The sequence below is a fragment of the Aquarana catesbeiana genome, linkage group LG01 (genome assembly GCF_042186555.1).
Source record: "Aquarana catesbeiana isolate 2022-GZ linkage group LG01, ASM4218655v1, whole genome shotgun sequence".
In the NCBI taxonomy this organism is placed as follows: Eukaryota; Metazoa; Chordata; class Amphibia; order Anura; family Ranidae; genus Aquarana; species Aquarana catesbeiana.
This window is the reverse complement of record NC_133324.1, coordinates 874,257,863-874,279,440: the sequence shown is the minus strand read 5'-3', so window position 1 is coordinate 874,279,440 and position 21,578 is coordinate 874,257,863. Positions and strand designations below refer to the sequence as shown.

General features: G+C 42.2%; 1 protein-coding gene across 2 annotated transcripts in view; it reads right to left on the bottom strand.

Annotated features, from left to right (window-relative positions):
• SLC2A9 (solute carrier family 2 member 9) overlaps positions 1-21,578 on the bottom strand; it is a 689,875-nt gene that overhangs the window by 35,243 nt on the left and 633,054 nt on the right. For both annotated transcript variants that reach the window (XM_073610132.1, XM_073610123.1), the window contains exon 12: positions 9,919-10,046. In XM_073610132.1, the coding sequence (XP_073466233.1) occupies positions 9,919-10,046 (128 nt within the window). The remainder of the gene's footprint in view (positions 1-9,918; positions 10,047-21,578) is intronic.

The window sequence follows — 21,578 nt, the reverse complement described above, 5'->3', positions numbered from 1 at the left end:
TATATATTATGTTCTATTCTGTTCTATTGTTTTTCTAGTCTATTCTTTTCTACTCTATAATAATCTTTTCTATTCAAATTCATTTTATACGAAATTCTAAATTATTCTTTTCTATTCTTTTCTATTTTATTCTAATCTTTTCTATTTGAATGCAAATTCATTCTATACGAAATTCGAATTTCATAAAATGGTTATATAGAAATAGAATGAAATGGAATTCTAATAGAAAAGACTAGAATAGAAAAAACAATAAAACAGAATAGGAAAAAAAAATGTATATATAGTTAAATAACGAATCGAAAACGAAACAAATTTTTTCATCCTGCACATGTCTATCAGCACAGAGCTGCAATCATTTGTGTCTAATATATCTGTCTGGTGCAAAGGCTTGATGTGCTACAATCCTGGACCAACGTAAGTATGTATATACCATACCTGGTAGATGCCCCTGGAAGCTGGAGATCACTGAAGTAGATACCGTTACTCCAATGATCTCTACTTGCTTCTTGATGCCATGCTGAGCACCTGCCCTGATGCATTCTGAATACCGGTGGTCAGCCGCTTGACAGGGGTGCAATTTAGAGATTGCTTTGCATCTTCTGAATTAATGCAAAATGTTCCTTGATTGGACAAGTTGGGGAGGTGATATCACGCTCTCCACCTCGTCCAATCAGAGAAAACTTTGCGTTCATTCAGAAAATGCTAAGCAATTTCTGAATGGCGCCCATGTCGAAAAACCGACCTCCTGTATTCAGAATGCATCAGGCCAGCAGCTCTGCATGAGATGTGGAAGCAAATGGAGATCATTGGAGTAGTGTTGTCTACTTCTGTGATTTCCAGCTTGCAGTGGCAACGGCCAGGTATTGTATATGGATGGTTATTTTAGCTCAAGCTGGACCAATGTAACTATGTATAAAATATCCACATCTGGAATTCATCTTTAACCACTTGCCTACTGGGTACTTTTACCCCCTTCCTGCCCAGGCCAATTTTCAGTTGTCGCACTTTGAATTATAATTGTGCGGTCATACAGCACTGTACCCAAATTACATTTTTTATCATTTTTTTTTGCTCAAATAGAGCTTTCTTTAGGTGATATTTAATCACCACTGTTTTTTTATTTTAAAACCTTTCATGGTTTGTTATAAAATTTTGCAAACAGGTAATTTTTCTCTTTCACTGATGTGCGTTGATGAGGCTGCACTCATGGGCACTGATAGACTGAACTAATGGCCACTGATGGGCACTGATAGGCTGAACTGATGGGCACTGATGAGGTGGCACTGGTGGGCACTGATGAGGCTGCACTGATGGGCACTGATAGACGGCACTGATGGGCATTCATAGGTGGCACTGGTGGGCACTGGTAGGCAGCACTCATAGGTGACACTGATGAGGAGGTACTAATGGGGCACTTATTGGCAGCACTGGTGGGCACAGATTGGCAGCACTGGTGGGCACCGTTGGGACTGCACTGATAATCAGGACACCGATAATCAATTCCCTGATAAGTGTACATGTCCCTTTTAGAGAAGCCGGTTATCTGCACTCTTCTCCTCTCCTTATGCTGTTAGTATGAGTAAAGGAGTGCCGATAACCAGCTTCTGTTTACATCGGTGATCAGCTGTGATTGGATACAGTTGATCACGTGGTAAAGAGCAGCTGATTGGCTCTTTACCTCAATCTGTGGCTGGCAGTGTCCTCCGGACACTGTGATCACAGAGGGCGCTGCCCACTCCCCACAGCAGGCATGCAGCGGACGCGATGAAAGAAAGTCATCATATGTATACAGTATACTGAACCAGACAGTTTATTCTGTAATGAACAAATATTAGTATGCATATTTTGTAGCTTTTTATCTAAAGTACAGTACTATGAAAAAAATTTAGGCAGGTATGAAAAAATGATTGCAAATGGCAGAAACCACCAACCCGCGCAGGAGGAAACTGATGAATTAAATAATATGTGTTTAGGAGCAGCACGTCATAAGGAAAGTGAAAAAAGAAAGAATAATTAACAAATTAATTACAAACCACGCTTGCTCTAAAGTGCCAGTGCAAATAGTTAAAATCACAAAATTATTGCAAAATTTATGTAGAGATCTAAAAAAGGTGAGAAATAGTGTCCATAGTGACAACCATAAATGACTTTAAGCTAAAGTCCAAAAAACAAAAAACACAAAAACAGGAAGCATCGAAACGTTGAATTGTCAAGCAGTGAAAGCACAAAATCCAAATTCAAAACAAATAATGTTCATAAATTGGTGTAAGTATTCAAGACTTCTGGATAAATCCTCTTAATAATCGGCAAACATCAAGGGAACAGTACTCCACCACCATCACTGGCCACACAGCCTACTCACCAGATTGTAATGACTCCCATCACAGGTGTCAAAGGCGCTTCAAAGACATGCCAGAAAACTTCATACGATCATGGCTTGGTCCAAGTGCTGGAAATCAGAAACGATGTGACTGTATGGACACTGGGTGTATGGAGATGGACCCGGCAAAGGTCAGTCCAGAGCCAGCATATGGCAAAGACGGGACACTGGCGATGAACACACCGAGCAGGGACCGCCAGTGCCCAGTCATTGCCATATACTGGCTCTGGACTGACCTTTGCCAGGTCCGTCTCCATCCACCCAGTGTCCATACAGTCACATCGTTTCTGATTTGCAGCACTTGGACCAAGCCGTGATCGTATGAAGCTTTCTGGCATGTCTTTGAAGCGCCTTTGACTCCTGTGATGGGAGTCATCACAATCTGGTGAGTAGGCTGTGTGGGCGGTGATGGTGGTGGATTACTGTTCCCTTGATTATTACTGATTATTAAGAGGATTTATCCAGAAGTCTTGAATACTTACACCAATTTATGAACATTATTTGTTTTGAATTTGGATTTTGTGCTTTCACTGCTCGACATTTTAACATTTTGATGCTTCATGTTTTTGTGTTTTTTGTTTTTTGGACTTTAGCTTAAAGACATTTATGGTTGTCACTATGGACACTATTTCTCACCTTTTTGAGATCTCTACACAAATTTTGCAATAATTTTGTGATTGTTAACTATTTGCACTGGCACTTTAGAGGGAGTGCGGTTTGTAATTAATTAGTTAATTATTCTTTCAGGTATGAAAAAATGCTGTAAAGTAAGAATAGCAATCAAAGGTTAATATAACCTTAAGCCCGCGCAAGAAAAAGTGCCAACAATTACAGTGACTTAAACAAAACAAAATTGTACAAAAACAATTAAATTAATAATAATAATTATACATTTGAGAGCTCGTTGTATAGCTAAACATAGCCAAAAAAGTTTAGATAATAAGTTAATTAACCACGCTCTCACTTGCACAAAAATAAAAAAATTCCAAAAAAGTGTCCACCAAAACCAAGTTAGTTTCACACCAGCAGTACCTTTAGTGTCTCCTCTTCAACAACATACAAGCACTTAGCTCCCTCACAAGAACCATTTGACCCCTATTACAGGCGGTGAAATATAGCATTGGGCGACTGATATTGCACTCGCATTAGGATCCCAGGGTACACCATCAGTAGCGGTACCCCTGCGCCTTTAAATTCTCATACCAGACTATGTTCAGAAAGGAGGTTAAAAGAGAAGCCTCTTATAGTGCAGTATATCCAGGTTTATTAAAAATGAATTTAAAATCACACTTACAATATGTAGAGTAAGTCACAGCATGCAAAACATTACAGGAACTCCGATATGCTTTCCACCTGCATTCCAATGTGGCAAAAGTGACGTTTTACATTAGTCCCACCCTATGCGCATGACATGACGTCAGACGTTCCTGACGAAACGTGCATAGGGTAGTGCATAGGTAGTGCATAGTAACAGGCCACTTCCACCATATTGGAATGCATATGTTACCCAATGCTATATTTGACTGCCTGTAACAGGGGTAAAATGTTTCTGGTGAGTGAGCTGTGTGCTTGTATGTTGGTGAAGAGGAGACACTAAAGGCACTGCTGGTGTGAAACTACCTTGGTGTTGGTGGATACTTTTTTTGAATATTTTGAAAGAACACTGATACTATGACATTATTTCACTGGACTTTCATGAGCTTTTTTATTTTTGTGCAAGTGAGAGCGCGGTTAATTTAACTTATGATCTAACATGTAAAGTAAGAATGCTTTAAAAAACATATATTTTAATTGTTTATTTTTATCAATTTACAAAATGCAAACTGAGCGAAAAGAAGAAAAATCGAATACAAATCAATATTTGGTGTGACCACCCTTTGCGTTCAAAACAGCATCAATTCTTATAGGTACACTTGCATACAGTTTTTGAAGGAACTCAGCAGGTAGGTTGTTCCAAACATCTTGGAGAACTAACCACAGATCTTCTGTGGATGTAGGCTGCCTCAAATCATTCTGTCTCTCCGTGTAATCCCAGACAGACTCCATGAGATCAGGGCTCTGTAGGAGCCAAACCATCACTTCTTCCAAGACTCCTTTACGCTGAAGATAGTTCTTAATGACATTAGCAGTATGTTTGGGGTCATTGCCCTGCTGCAGAATTTGGGACTAATCACACGCCTCCCTGATGGTATGGCATCATGGATAAGTATCTGCCTGTATTTCTTCACATTTAGGACACCAACAATCCTGACCTAATCTCCAACTCCATTTGCAGAAATAAAGATGGTAGAACAACCTACCTGTCAAGTTCCTTCAAAAACTGTCTGCAAGTGTATCTAGAAGAACTGAAGCTGTTTTGAAGGCAAAGGGTGGTCACACCAAATATTGATTTGATTTGGATTACTCGTTTATTCATCGACTTTCCCTTTTGTTTACTGATAAAAATAAACTATTACCATTTATGAAAACATTATTAATGTACAGCATTTTTTCACACCTGTCTGAAACTTTTGCACATTTATGTATATGTCCAGCTGCATTATTTATTTATTAGTATTATTTATTTTTAGTTTTGGATAGTTTAGGAGAGGATTAGAACTTCTGTAAGGTTTTTTTACTACTATCAGGGACTCCAGTGTTTTTATTTCTGCTTGTGTTGCTATTGGAGGCTTTGCCTCACTTCCTGCCTGGTGAAAACTGTTGTCACTAGGACAGTAAATGAGGAAAAATTGCTCCAGCAGAGTCCTAGATAGCAGTAAAAAACTGTTAGGGTTTTAATCCTTCTTTAACCAAAACTGATAAAACAAAGTTTTAGCTGGATTTAAACTTTAAAGAAGCTAATTCCCTCTGCTGTGCTGGGAGCCATTAATCAGTACAAAAATAATATAACATGTTCTTGTTAAGCAAACTGTATAAAGTTCTTCTTTTAATTAAATGCTAGAAATTGATCTCAGGAATGAGATTGGTGACTGCGGGGTCTTCAGAAGAAGCTCCAACCATCATGAAGGAGGTCACAAAGACATTTATAGCTGATAAAAATTATAGCTGCCTTTGGATTTTCTCTCAAATTAAGAAGCAAAAAATCAAGATTTATCTTACTAGCACAGAGGAGAATGAAGGTGGCTGACAGCACTTGTTATACACTAATATGCTGATAGAATGATCCTCTTACCAGTTATTATGATGGAACATTATTATGAAGGTGATGCCATTTAAGGTGGTATAACACAATATATCCTGGTGTGCCCTTATTTTATAACCAGCACTTAGACAATATAGAGACTGCTATTACGAGATTCTCCTTTTAAAAATGTTGTCTGGCTGTTATGCTTATTCACTGACCTCATTTTTTGAGGTTTAGACCTGGAACATGTATGCCAATCTGTTGTTCTGACCGCACTCTCTCTTTCTAACCTGCATGCTTATTCTGGGTAACTAAACTTAGTATATACTAGATCCAGAGACAGCCAGGCAACTAGTATTCCTAAAAGGAGGTCAGCCTTGACTGCCTCTATAGATCCCTAGTACCATACCCCCCAACTTTTACAGATGGGAATGAGGGACCCCTATCAGCAAAAGTAAGCAGGCATAGGACACACCCCTTGTCACGCCCCCTTAAAGGAGAACTGTGCAAAAAAAATAAAAGATTGGTAAAACCCACGAGTGATTTTTTTACCACTACTATTCCTTTATATTGGCTTTTGGAATTTACAAATGCAGAAATCTAGAAATCAGATGAAAGGTTTAGTGCTGGAAAACACTTTTTGATAGATAAAAAGTGCATTGTATATACATCTATATAGATCAGACCAAAATGAGGGACAAATGAGGAGGAATGAGGGACATTGCTCCAAATAAAGGACAGTCCCTCCAAATCAGGGACAGTTGGGATCTATGCTAGTACAGGTTTACCTTTTAAGTCCTAATAACTGTCATTATTAGCAGGAGAGGTAAGCAATTGCAATCTATATATCTTACTTTGTACAGCAAATAATTGTAATTGATATAATACATGTTAACAAGGCTTAAAATGAACCTGTGTCCAGATCATGCACACTAAAGTATTTCCATATTCTGAACACGCGGTACAAGCACTTTAACACTCTGGAATGTTTAACCCCTTCACGACCAGGCCATTTTTTGCTATTTAGCACTGCACTAATTTAACTGGCAATTGTGAGGCCATGCAATACTGTGAAAATTTTATAATTTTTTTTTACACAAATAGAGCTTTCATTTGGTGGTATTTGGGTTTTATATTTTTTTGCGATATAAACAATGAAAGACTGAAATTTTTGAAAAAAAAACATTTTTCTTTCTGACATATTCAATAAAATCTAATTTTGGCTTAAATTTAGGCCAAAACCTATACTGCTAAATGGCTTTGATAAAAATATCCCAGTAAGTGATTATTAATTGGTTTGTGTGAAAGTTATAGAGTCTACAAACTATGGTATATATACTGTATATTTGAAAAAAGATAAATTCTAATGTACTGACGGCCTATCTCATTTCTTGAGGCCCTAAAATGCCAGGACAGTACAAATTCCTCCCAAATTACCCCTTTTTACATTCTGTCACCAGTGCAGTACAGCATCATCATATGACTGATGTGGTGATCAGGGACACTGACCGGTGACAGCATCTTAAAAAGAAAAAACTTTTTTATTCAACTTTTTTCATTCTTTAACACTTTAAAAAAAAATGTATACTACTCTGTCATCAGAGTAGTTCAGTGTCACTATAGTAACACTGTACTACTCTGGAGGGGGGGGGAGGGTAATCAGGGCTTTTTATTTACATTTTGTTTGTTGTTACAATGAATATCATTGTAATAGCAAAGTTTTCAACTGTCATGAATGGGTTATTAGCTACAGCTAAGCACATTGTACAGGGTGCTGTGATTGGCCCAGGTACCATGTGATAGCTGTGTTGTCCAATCACAGCTTAGGCAACACAGCTGTTATGAATGAATTCATTCATAACAGCCTTGTTGACATTGTGATCATGTGATCGGGGGGTTCGCAGCACAAACCCGGTGCAGGCATAGGACATGCACGTGATTGTGCCTGCACATGCTGACTGCCGCAGTATATGTATTATGGCGGGTCGGTAAGTGGTTAAAACAAGCCCTAATTAATCTCTGTATATATAAGCACTGTGGGGAAAATGTAATTTCTAAAGCTTAGAACACAGGCAAAAGCTCATTTTTTTCTATGAGAGCACACCTTGACAACCTGCCAGCTCTCGAACTTAAACAACCAGCTGGTGTTTCTAAGCTGTTAGAAACCAATGTGACAAGGCTGAGTCATGTTATGATGTAAAGAGGATTTTGTGTCACCCAGGGTTCTCACCCATGCACATTAAGATGCTTGGGAATGAATGTTTCACATTGGTGTTTCTATGCTGTTAGAAACCAATGTGACAATGTGACAAACCAATGTGACAAGGCTGAGTCATGTTATGATGTAAAGAGGATTTTGTGTCACCCAGGGTTCTCACCCATGCACATTAAGATGCTTGGGAATGAATGTTTCACACAAAGGAAACTGGATTTTCTGTTTTCTGCAGGGCTGGCAAATCTTGGTCTGGGTCCGGAAGCTCAGTGGCTCTTACAAGTAATGAGTGGAATGAAGCTTCCAGCCCCAAGTGTATGTTTTGCAGACAACCAGCACCCTAATTGTGCAGATATTGTGCTTGTGCACACGCTTCATATTAAGGGTACTGACCAACATTCAGGGCTTCCTCCCATAGAGACAAACAGTTGTATGAGCAGTGTGGGTGTGTGAAGAGACCCATGGATGGTGTCTGAATTGACCAGTGTGAAGCCTGAGCTTGGATCTGTATGGAGACAGAAGAAGGCCTGAAGACTAACTAGGAGGCTGAAAGCATTATGCTTATGTTGTTCGGTATGATGGTGAAAATCGGTACATAGGCAACCTTTTTACTTGTTCATGAACTTGTGTTGTAAAGGGGGCTCCGCTGGGGACACCTGTTGTAAGGGGGGCTCCGCTGGGGACACCTGATGTAAGGAGGGGCACCGCTGGGGACATCTGATGTAAGGGGGGCTCCGCTGGGGACATCTGATGTAAGGGGGGAAGGGGGGCACCGCTGGGGGCACCTGATGTAAGGGGGGGCTCCGTTGGGGACATCTGATGTAAGGGGGGCAAAGCTGGGGACACCTGATGTAAGGGGGGCTCCGCTGGGGACACCTGATGTAAGGGGGGCTCCGCTGGGGACATCTGATGTAAGGGGGCATAGCTGGGGACACATGATGTAAGGGGGGCTCCGCTGGGGACACCTGATGTAAGGGGGGGCTCCGCTGGGGACATCTGATGTAAGGGGGGCACCGCTGGGGACACCTGATGTGAGGGGGGCTCCGCTGGGGACATCTGATGTAAGGGGGGCACCGCTGGGGACACCTGATGTAAGGGGGGCTCCGCTGGGGACACCTGATGTAAGGGGGGCTCCGCTGGGGACACCTGATGTAATGGGGGCTCCGCTGGGGACATCTGATGTAAGGGGGGCTCCGCTGGGGGCACCTGATGCAAAGACGGACTCTGCTGGGACACCTGATGCAAGGACGGACTCCGCTGGGACACCTGATGCAAGGACGGACTCTGCTGGGGGCACCTGATGCAAGGACGGACGGCAGGTTAAACACCCAGGGATCCCACTGATTTGGCATTATGGTGAGTTGAATGATTTCATTTTATATTACAATGTAATAATAGAAATAATGCACTTCAATCATCCTGACACCATAACAACCTTGGTGCCGGGATGATTGAAGTGCTAACACCAGGTGTTTGGAGTATCTTTATCTGCTGATTGTTAAACTTTCTAGAATACACATATTTCCATTGTTGTGTAGGATCTGGGGCTGCTGTCCCTCCATCCCTTTCCCCCCCTTTCCCTCTCCATCCCTCATTCATCTCAGACTCTAACCACACCCCCTTTGAGCCACGCCCATTGAAGACACACCCACTTTTCACGTAAACCACGCCCACTTTTCACCGTGGAGCGCTCCGAATTTTTACTTTCCCCCTGTGCCACTCCTACAAATGCATGCCCCGCCCCCTAATTATAACAAGACTCCGCCTACAGCCAAAAAAGTGTCCCTAAAAATTTTTTTACAATGTTGGTAACTATGAAATATTAACCCTCTTGCAAAGCTGCTGGCATCCATCACTTGCTGGCTTGTTAAATACCTGGTCCCCTGCTACTTGGTGTAGTTCTTCCACGTGAAATTTACAGTACTACATGACACAGTACTGAGGCAGCGACCAGCACGAGGTAGCACAGCACACAGCAGGAAACCAGGTAACAGATACACACCATAGCTCAGCAAGAGAGCGAAGATTGGAGTTGCCATCCCCTGGACAGAAAAATATTCTATTGTGATAGATGAAACTAAGGTAATACAGGGTCAGGAATAAGTCTATACATACAGAAATGGTAGAGTGTTGTTTTTATGCAAACAATCCGCCATAACATAATACTTCCCTGTAGTTAGTAGTTACTGACATATTGTTTACCCTGATTAAAGGAAAAAGAAGTCCAACTGCAAAGTTGCTGAGCCAGTTGACTGTGCCAGCGATCATAAAGGCTGCGGGACGTTGAGATTGCTGAAAAAACTCACCAACCAGGACAAAGGGAATTCCACCTTGAATAAAAGAAATACATATTTTGAATTATAGTATGTTCTAGAACAATGCACAAAAAAGAACACTCTCCAAAGATAAACTCTCCTGGTACAGACATGTACAGGATATGGTCAAAAGCCTGTAGACATCCGATTATCACACCTCTATGAGCTTGTTGGACATCTGATTCAGAAATCATTGCCATTAATATGTAGTCCCCCCAACCCTATAATGACTCTAACTTTTCTGCGAAGTATTTATTTTAAGATTATGGAGTGTGCCTGTGGGATCTTGTACCCACTTAGCCTAAAGAGCATTTATGAGATCAGGTAATGATGTTGGACTGGAAGACCAGGCTCTCAATTGGCATTCCAATTAATTTCTAAGGATGTTTAATAGGGTTTAGGGATCTATTGAGACCCCTTGTGTTCTTCTACGCCAAATTCTTCAAAACATGTCTTAATGGACTTGACTTTGTGCAAAGGGGTGAAGTTATGCTAAAACAGAAATGTTTTTTTCTAAATTGTTGTCACATAGTCGGAAGTGCACAATTGCTGAAAATGCCTTTGTATGCTGTACGCTTCAGTGGAAACCCAGGATCATTTGGAGGGTGTCTATATACTTTTGGCCATATACAGCACATATGTATACTTTTACAGTCACCTCTAACTTTATCTGTATTCTAAAAATACGAGTTTCAAAAAATCTATTAAAAGAAGAACAGTTCAGGTTTCTGCTACATTTGAAGTAGTTTCACTAATAATAGATGCCTAGTTAATGGATTCTCCACTAGGAAGTAGCATTACGTTATAATCATTAGGAAAGAAAGTACAGCAAGGTTATCAAGTTGAAAATGTAATTTCTGGATATATAAGGAAATTTGAAAAATGATGCTGGTTTTTATTTTTAAAAATGTGCCTGCAGAATCCTGATAATGGCGCATTAACTTCCAATAGACTGTTTTAGGTTATAATGTTCAGGTGAGTGCAGATGCACAGGGCCATGACAACACAATTTACTCCAGGCTTGAGGTCAAGGCTTTTATTGAACTATACTATAGTTACCTATTTTATGAGGAGTGACCCTGCTAACCTTGCCCTGAACATGTCGCTGACAAGTTGTTTCTGACCTTTCAATGTAAGAGTGCACTGTGCTATTACATTGTTGGAAGGGCAATTATGTCACATCTACTGAGAGAAGGGTTAGAGCAGTTGTGGCCTGGATAGATAAAATGTCGGGTTACTTTCTATAATAAGGAATGATGAATGACAGGAACCTTGGTCTACTTTTTTGTTTTACTGAGCTAAGTTTTAAATTTTGGAAAATAAACCTGCTAACAATTTTGTGTCAGTTTCTTTAACTGAGTGGTGTGTGTTAATTCTAAATCAGAAAAGTCATGTTGTTGTATCTGACCGATTTTAGGATCACTGGGAGTCAGCCGGAGTTATAGAGTGACTGCACCTTACATATGATTGCTGTGATATGTGGACAAGGAAGCGGGCCCATACACCTGCTGTTTCTTTCAAGGGGCCATTCACCCAAGACATGTGGCCACATTTTTTTTCAATGCATGCCAACACAGGGACCTGTAAAAAATAAGGTGTGTAAATGAGAGCAGTTTACACTGGTGTGCTGAGCTGATGTGCAATGGTTTTCAGTGGAAAAAAATGTGGAGCAAACCATAATTTTTCAGCACGTCAGTGGTAACTTACGTCAGTGTAGCTCAACAATATACATATTTGACAGCACCCCATTGATCTTTAATTGCAGTCCAAAGCTTTTATTGTAGAGAGATCTCATTACAAAGGAATGTTTCGTGGAAAAGTTTCGGAGCCACGCAGGACCCCTTCGTCAGGCATGTGACACAGATGAAGGGGTCCTGCATGGTTCGCAAATGTTGCACTTGTTGCTTTGGGATGTGATCTCTCTACAATAAAAGCTTTGGACTGCATTTGAAGATCCATGGTGTGCTGGCAAATATGTATATTGTCCTGTGATACCCAGTGTCCAGGTAATCGCTGCAGCACCCACTACAGATGAGCCTGTGATCCAGGAATGTATGCAATAGGAATATAGACAAGAGTGTAGCTCAACACACATCAACGCACAAGAAACATATTAGGTCAGCATTAGTTTGGCTGTGCATGTTAAAACATAACATACAGAGTAACTCCACTTTTGGTGAGAAAAAAAAACATTCCCCGCGGGGTGATCTGCACATTTCAGGGATTTTACCAAACTTTGTTGCAGATTCCTACCTTTTGATATTTAGAAGAAATAGCTGTTTGTCTGTGTCCATGTACATCAGTATGGAAGTGGTTTTATAATTATCAATCAGCTGCTGCATTTGCAGGGCTCTGCTGAGGAAATTGGCAAGGTCTGCATCCTAGATGTGATTTCCCTTTGGGAGTATTTAACCAAAAATGACATTTTGTTGCAGGGGATGCTCAAAATCTGACTTGTATCTTAAGCACACTTCAGGGAAAACCAGTAAGCCAATCACACAAGCAGGAAATGACATTCTGGGAGGTGTTTTGTACAACACCTGTGTACAGAACACCTACAGGTAGCCATATTGCATTGCATTTTACAGAAAATTACAACACATTGAAAAGGAAAGGTAATTTTTAATTAACATTCAATTTCAATGTGTCTTGTGTGTATTGTATACACTATATTAATAGCGGAGTTACCCTTTCATGCATGTCAATGCAACATGCCAATGCAAGTCAATGCATTGCAGTGTGAATGGACCTTAAATCTCCCACATATGCATGATTGCTAGAACCCATAACTGTCAGAGCATCCTGGGAACCCAATCCTGGGGCACGCTTATGAAATCATTTATGACTAACTGAGTGATCTTACCAACTCATTTTGTTTATATTGTGGATAACGTGACTGGATACATCCTAGTTTTTTATTTTATTGCATATTAGTGCAGCGCATAAATAAAACAGTCTATGTAGAAAAGAAAGAATCCCTCGTGGCATGAAGAGGAGAACAATTCTTCTGTACAAAGTGACGTTAACCTCCACCCCAGATACGCAGATGTGCTTACCAGACAGGGTGGACCTCTTATTACAGGAGGTCAAAAACGCATGTAATCAGGAAGTCCACGACCACTATAGATGTCCAATACAGCCCCGCAGGAGAACTCTCCAATACAATGGTAGAGGAGATATCAGCCGGTGTCAGTGGAAGAGACATGCAGCAATCCAGAAAAAGGGAGGAAAGAAAGCTCTCCGTAAGGATAGGAGGTAAATCCAATAAAAGCTTTATTCAATAAAAGTTTTATAACAAGTGCTGAAGGATGTAATCGTATAAACAGCAGCTCAAACAGCACGCATAGGAACAGGTTGTTCGCACCAAACAGCTGAGATGGCAGCGGGTGAAGTGTGAGATGAAGCTCCGCCCCCGTACACGGCGTTATGTACAGTCGGACTTGTGTCACCCAGGAGCCTGATATGAAACTTTATAAAACTTTTATTGAATAAAGCTTTTATTGGATTTACCTCCTATCCTTACGGAGTGCACTTAGAGCTTTCTTTCCTCCCTTTTTCTGGATTGCTGCATGTCTCTTCCACTGACACCGGCTGATATCCCCTCTACCATTGTATTGGAGAGTTCTCCTGCGGGGCTGTATTGGACACCTATAGTGGTCGTGGGCTTCCTGATTACCTGCATTTTTAACCTCCTGTAATAAGAGGTCCACCCTGTCTGGTAAGCACATCTGCGTGTCTGGGGTGGAGGTTAACGTCACTTTGTACAGAAGAATTGTTCTCCTCTTCATGCAACGAGGGATTCTTTCTTTTTCTACATAGACTGTTTTATTTATGCGCTGCACTAATATCGTTTCTGCATTATTTATATAGGCTTGGTGATTTCCTATAGTTTTCAGCTTGCATTTTATGAGTTTTGAGTTTGTGCTGTTTACCTCCTTTTTTATTTTAATCTATTTTTGTTGTGATCAACTTCAGGAATGGACGAAGTAGACCTCACTCGTAGCTTTAATTTTGTTATGCTATTATATTTAAAATCTTCTGAAGTTTTGTTAGTATTTTCGTGTTTTTATGTTGCTGTTTTTTAATACAATTTATATATTTGTTTTGTAGCTATGCTTTGCCTTATTTTTTATTTTTATTTTGGTGTACATTTGTGGTGTGCAGCTCAAGTTCTTTGTTTGGCTTTGCACCAAATAACTTTTTGCATTTGTAGACTATCCCAACCTATATTTGTTCAGCTCAGATATTTGCCCAAAATGTAATCAAGAAAGCCTTCTGCCTAGACAAATATTATCTCTGCATCATTTTTACAGAATACAATGGAGTGTTAAAGCCCAAACACAAAGTCCACAAAGAGGTTTTTCACCATTAACATTAGATTGCAACACCCACAATTGAAAGACTATGCTTCCAGGAAAGTTATGTGTCTAACATTAACATAAGAGAGATCTGAGTTTGAGCATATAGGAACTGTTGCCTTGATGTTGTTAATATAGGTTTGTATTCACACAAAAAAAAAGTGAATGTCATGCATATTGTTTGTTAGTGGTGTGGGGGTATTTTTTTTTTTATTCATTTCATTCTGTAATTCTTTTTTTTTCCCCACTGTTTTTCATCTAGGGCAGAGTTGGCTAGATAAGATCAGGGAAACTTATCTGACTCTGCTAATGCTCAGCACTGGTCCAGGATGACATCCTAAAAAGAACCTATTGCAGTACTATTTAAAATACACATGCTGAAGGATATTTCCAGTAAATGTTAATTAAAACAAATAGCAGAGAACTTCCAGTTTTGGCACCCATGTAGAAGCTGCATGAGACAGCAGCTCCGGAGGGGACAGTTACAAAGCCAGCCACTTACCCAGTAGGTCGTGGCAGCCTGACTCCTTCTCTATCTCCCTCGCATCCCTGGGATAGCGTGGATGGATACCTTCCTCATCCACGGAGGCTCAGGCACTGATCAAGGCTCTATCCCTGCTCAGCCACCATCAGAGCTACAGATAGCCAAGATGGCCGACAGAACGGCTCTACCGGCGACAGGCTTCCTAGCCTCACACACCACCGCAGCTCCTGTGCTCTGTGAGGAGGAATATGGTAGGATAGCGCTGACTTAGCAGCCCTGCTTTCACCCACCATCACCTCAGTGGTGAACAGAACTATCACAGCAGGCATAGATCAGCTCCGCAAAAAGCTGAGGGACCATGCAGGCAGGCTCTCAGAGGCTGAGCACCGCATATCAGAACTGGAAGAAGAACTCCAGAGCTCACACACTGCAGTGTCACAAGCATCCCAGACCCAGCAGTACATATTAGACAAATTGAATGACTTAGAGAATCATTCATGCAGGAACAACCTGCGTATCATTGGCCTCCCTGAAACCTACAATGCCGGTTCTCAGGTGGACATCTGCTCCACATGCCTCATGGAAACCCTGGGGATTGCAACTCCATGTACAGTGTAAAGAGCCCACCGTATGAGGGCCCCTTCTAACAAATGCCATACCCCGCGCCCAATCATCGTTCGTTATCTAAACTACTCGGACGAGTAGCTATACTAAAATCCTGTGGAAATGCACGCACATTTCAGTTGGATGGCCATAAGCTGATGCTGTTTACTGATTATTCCTAGGAGGTGTACTGCAAGCAGAAGGCCTTCCAATGCATTTGCTCGGCCCTGCATCTAAAAGGCATAAAATTCACTCTGGCATACCCTGCTACTCTGAGGCTCACCGATCATACTGGGGAAACAAAATCCTTTGTTCACCCGGAGGAAGCTGCCTCCTACTTCCAAATCTACCTAAATATTTCACAAGAGATCTCTCCAGCGGAGGCAAGCCTCACCCCCCCCCGCTGGCCCCAGGGATCTACACACTCCACGCAAAGACCCACGAAAAGGATCTGCTACTCTGAAGACTCTAGATCACATAAACACCACTAAAGCAGTCATTACTGAGCCTGTTTTCCTTCTCCTACAAGTCCTCCTCTGAGCTTATACTTCACTGGACCCCATGATCGTATCGTATCTATATTTTTTAACCTAACTGGAGAAGTGGAAAATCTCCCCATTGCAGCGGTCCTGAGGAATAATTCTTTCCCACACACTTGACCCTGAGTCTCCTATAAGATGCGACCCTTGGTCAACAAACACCTTCCCCCCTCTCCGGTTATGCTGTAATGCAGAAGTAGTTCTACATGTGGAAGAAAGCGAAGTCCAAGCTTCTTTTGCTATTAGTTTGTTTTGTATTTTATTTCTCTAGTCATTTCCTACCTCAGAGAGATCTATCTTCCCTTTCTGCTCCACTCCCCCACCATCCTTACCACCTGCCCTTGCCGGGCTCAGTTCCCTATACTCTCTAACCTCCCCCTCCCATCTCCTGGGTACCATAACTGCATTTCAATATCCCTCACCGAAACCAGTCACTTATCTATAAGCAGCAGCTCTCACACTCCCCATTTAGCCATCCTGAGATACTACTAGCACCATGAGGATCACATCCTGGAATATAAAAGGCCTACACTCCCCCCATAAATGGATGATGATCCTTCACCACCTTAAGCGTCTTAAAACTGACACTGCCCTCACTGAGACTCACCTCCCCTCGGAGCATTTTGTACGGATGCAAAATCTTTGGGTGGGCCAAGTGTTTGGATCTGCATCGGTAAATCTACCTTGTGAGGTAATCTCAGGAAAGCAGGATGATGAAGGTTGCCTCCTAACTACTCATATATGCATCTCCAACAAAGAACTAGTCATTACTAATGTGTATGCCCCACTAAAACTTTCTTTCAAACTGTATCCTCTCACTTATCCCCTTACCTACACCTCCCTTTATTAGTGTGAGGTGATTTTAATTCAGTCATGAACACCTCGGAAGACAGGTCACGGGGCAAACTGACACCCCCTCTCATCCCACCCTCTTGGGTTCCACTCTTGCAACCTTCGCCGAAGCTCTCCAGTTAATAGACATCTGGAGTCATCTGACCCATCCAGAAGGCAGGGAATGCACCTTTTTCTCCCCACCATATCATACTTTTACTAGAATTGACAACTAATTTTGCAACTCTGCACTTCTTTCATGCACATCCGAAACGTACATTCACGACATTGTGATCTCTGACCACGGCCCCATATCCATCTGTCTTCACAGTTTCATCACGGTCGCTTCTGCATTGACCTGGCATCCCCCCCTCTCATAATCAAGATCTTTCCAGAGTAGTACATGAGACGAGGACAGAATACACAGCTACTAACACGGCTCATGGCAACAACCCCAATCTTTTTTGGGAAAGGGTAAAGCTGTACTATGTGGTAGGATTATCGGCTTTGAGGCCGCTTACAAAAAGAGCGTCCTCAAAAGTTACCATGAAGTGAGCGATTGTTACGCTCAGCCCAATCACAACTACAGCATGCCAATTCTCCCACGAACCGAAACCTCTGGTGAGAAGCCAAGCAAAATTTCAACCTGTGTGCTGACACACAGGAATGAATACATAAATCTCACCTTGACCTGAAATACCACAAATTTGGTAACAAGCCTGGAAAATTACTAGCCAAGCTATGCAAGGGCACCCATACCCCCACACACATATCACCCCTCAAAGACGCCCAAGGAACTACCACTTCGTCCTTTAAAGATATCGTCACGATTTTAGAACAGTACAATGCCTCAATATACGGTGAAGACCCAATTGACATGGCCACTGCTCAGGCTTTTCTAGACCAAGTCTCCCTCCCCCAGATAGATACCCCTCTTCTGACCCAACTTAGTGCTCTAATCAGATACCAGGGGGTATCCAAAGCTATATCCTCCCTAACCAATGGGAAAGCTCCTGTCCTGGATGGATACACCCTGGCATTTTACAAAATGGCGGCAGACATAGTAGTCCCTCTATTCGTTTCCAGGGAATTCTAGTGGGGGGTAAATATCTACCCTCGGGTTAACAGGTACATATTAAATTAATCGCCAAAAAAGGCAAAGACCCCACAGAACCAAGCTCCTATAGGCCTATATCCCTTCTTAATCTAGACTCCAAAATACTGTAAAAAATTATAGCCAACAGACTAGCTAAACTAATGCCCTCTCTTATTCACCCCTCACAGGCAGGTTTTACCCAAGGTCGCTCTGCCTCCTCCATTATCCACAAGGTCATTATGGCCCTTGAACACACTAAAGCCAACCCCGATGGGGATTTTGCCATAATAATGCGGATAAGGCTTTTGACAACGTTAGTATTCCCTGGCTGTCTCTAGTCCTTCAACGGTTCAGATTCTTGGGTCCTTTTTTACATCTGGTCTCCACTATGTATTCAGCCCCATTGCAAATATAATTGCGGCTGGACATATCTCAGGAGGTATCAAACTCCATAAGGGAACCAGACAAGGCTGTCCCCATCACACCAATCCTGTTTAATCCAGCCTTGGAACCATTATGCCGTTTCTTGCTATTCCAATACAACTTACATGGCATAACTATAGAACACCAAGAACCTTGGCTAATATTACATCTTAATATTTACATCCAAAACCAGAGCTGATATACTCCACATCCAAGCCATCTTTACCTCCCTTTGAGCTTGCTCATGCCTACGTATAAATTTCTCCAAAAGCGAGATCCTCCCTCTATACCACCCTAGTACCCCTCTGTGGACAAATTCACTGTGCCCAAACAACATATTACATATCTGGTAATGAAAATCGTCAAAGTACCTTCATCCCTTTACCACTTAAATTTCTCTGTGGTTATCACCAAGGTTATAGGCGAACTGGAGACATGGATGGATCTCTCACTCTCGCTCCTCGGCAGGTGTCACCTCTTCAAAATGATCAGCTTCGCCAGACTCCTATACCCTCTGCAGACTATCCCGCTACTATTACGCCATACAGACGTGCAAAAAATTCATAAAGCTCCCTCAAATTTTCTCTGGCACAAGCGTTGCCCTCGAATTTCACTACTTAAACTCTGCCTGCTCAGGAATGAGGGGGGAGCCAATCTTCCCAACTTAAGACTGTACAATCTATGTCGTCTAATGAGGGTATGTTTAGACTGGTTATCACAAAGCTCAAAGTACCCCAACCAAATGACAAGCCAATTCAGCCTGCCAGTTTTACTGCACTGCAACCTATGGTCTCTCCCTCCAAATCTTAAACAAAATCTCTAAATACGTGATACATTAGTAGCATGGTGAGAAACGAGACGGAAATTAAACCTCTCTCCATGGGTATCCAACCATCTCCCAATACATGGAAACCCTACCTTCCTCCAAACACTACAACACTCTGGCTATGCTGATTGGGCTTCCCATGGGCTCTACAGGTTTGCTCAACTTTTTGATGTCTCCACAGGATCACCTCTACAGGTCTTCAAAATACTATCTCACATTGGCCTCCCGGCCCACTGCTTCCTCTACGTGCATCAGGCCATCCACCACGCTATAGGACTAAGCCAAAACAAACATCAAAGATTCCATTCATTTATCATGGACACTCCTGGAAACCCAACAATTCAAAATCTCAACCATCTATAAACCTCTGCACTCTCACCTAAGCAAACTACTCCACTCCACATCAGTGGCGACTTGGTATAGAGGGCTACAATCCCCAGACACTGTGGACTGAATTCTAGAGGGCTACAACACTACATGTGTCTTCGTCACCAATTAATTTTGGTGGGAACAACAACTCAAAATTATGCACAGAGCATATATTCCACACCTACCCCGTAGGTCAACACAGATCAAACATCTATGCCCTCTATGTGCCCTAATCAAACTGACTTTACTCCACAGACTCTGAACTTGTCCCCCCATCTCAAATTTTTGGGACAAAATCGAAAGCTTTGCAGACTTTGTCACTGGGAGACCCCCGACAAAAGAGATCTTCCCCCTGCTTTTTGGCTCCCTGAATGCAACTCCTCCAGATCACAACAAAACCCAGCGCCCTCACTCAGCATAACAAAGCCTGGTTATCAACCTGTTTCATGTCTGCGAGATGTGCCATCCTGAAGAACTGGGCCTCCACTACCCCCCCTCCCCCCATCCTCTTTTGGATGTGATACATGAAATCATGAGTCTTTTACGAAAGGAAAATTGGATGTGGAGTTGTCGTACCAGGGATCATCCACCTGCTTCCGCAATAAATGGTCCCACTTTATCACAAAAGTCATCCCTATAAAAGATCAGGATAGCTTTCTGAGCTCTTCAGGAATCAGGAGGCTCCCACAGCCTCCTTAACACTCATAAAAAGTCCTCCCTATTGCTGACTTCAAAGTCCCTGTTGTACAAAACTTCAATCTTGGATGGAAAATTCGGATGTACAGTATCTCACAAAAGTGAGTACACCCCTCACATTTTTGTAAATATTTTATTATAACTTTTCATGTGACGACACTGAAGAAATTACACTTTGCTACAATGTGAAGTGGTGAGTGTACAGCTTGTATAACAGTGTAAATTTGCTGTCCCTCAAAATAACTCAACACGCAGCCATTAATGTCTAAACCGTTGGCAACAAAAGTGAGTACCCCCCTAAATGAAAATGTCAAAATTGGGCCCAAAGTGTCAATATTTTGTGTGGCCACCATTATTTTGCAGCACTGCTTAACCCTCTTGGGCATGGCGTTCACCAGAGCTTCACAGGTTGCCACTGGAGTCCTCCTCTATGACGACATCACGGAGCTGGTGGATGTTAGAGACCTTGCGCTCCTCCACCTTCCATTTGAGGATGCCCAACAGATGCTCAATAGGTTTTAGGTCTGGAGACATGCTTGGCCAGTCCATCACCTTTACCCTCAGCTTCTTTAGCAAGGCATTGGTTGTCTTGGAGGCATGTTTGGGGTTAACATGTTGGAATACTGCCCTGCGGCCCAGTCTCCGAAGGGAGGGGATCATGCTCTGCTTCAGTATGTCACAGTACATGTTGGCATTCTTGGTTCCCTCAATGAACTGTAGCCCCCCAGTGCCGGCAGCATTCATGTAGCCCCAGACCATGACACTCCCACCATCATGCTTGACTGTAGGCAAGACACACTTGTCTTTGTACTCCTCACCTGGTTGCAGCCACACCCACTTGACACCATCTGAACCAAATAAGTTTATCTTGGTCTCATCAGACCACAGGACATGGTTCCAGTAATCCATGTCCCTAGTCTGGTTGTGTTCAGCAAACTATTTGTGGGCTTTCTTGTGCATCATCTTTAGAAGGGGCTTCCTTCTGGGATGACAGCCATGCAGACCAATTTGATACAGTGTGCGGCGTATGGTCTGAGAACTGACAGGCTGACCCCCCACCCATTCAACCTCTGCGCAATGCTGGCAGCACTCATCTATTTCTCAAAGACAACCTCTGGATATGACGCTGAGCACGTGGACTCAACTTTTTAGGTCACCATGCTGCAGCTCAGTTTCAGGGTCTTGGCAATATTCGTATAGCCTATGCCATCTTTATGTCGAACAACAATTCTTTTTTTCAGATCCTAAGAGAGTTCTTTGCTGAACTCCTAGTGACCAGTATGAGAGAGTAAGAGCGATGACACCAAATTTAACACGCCTGC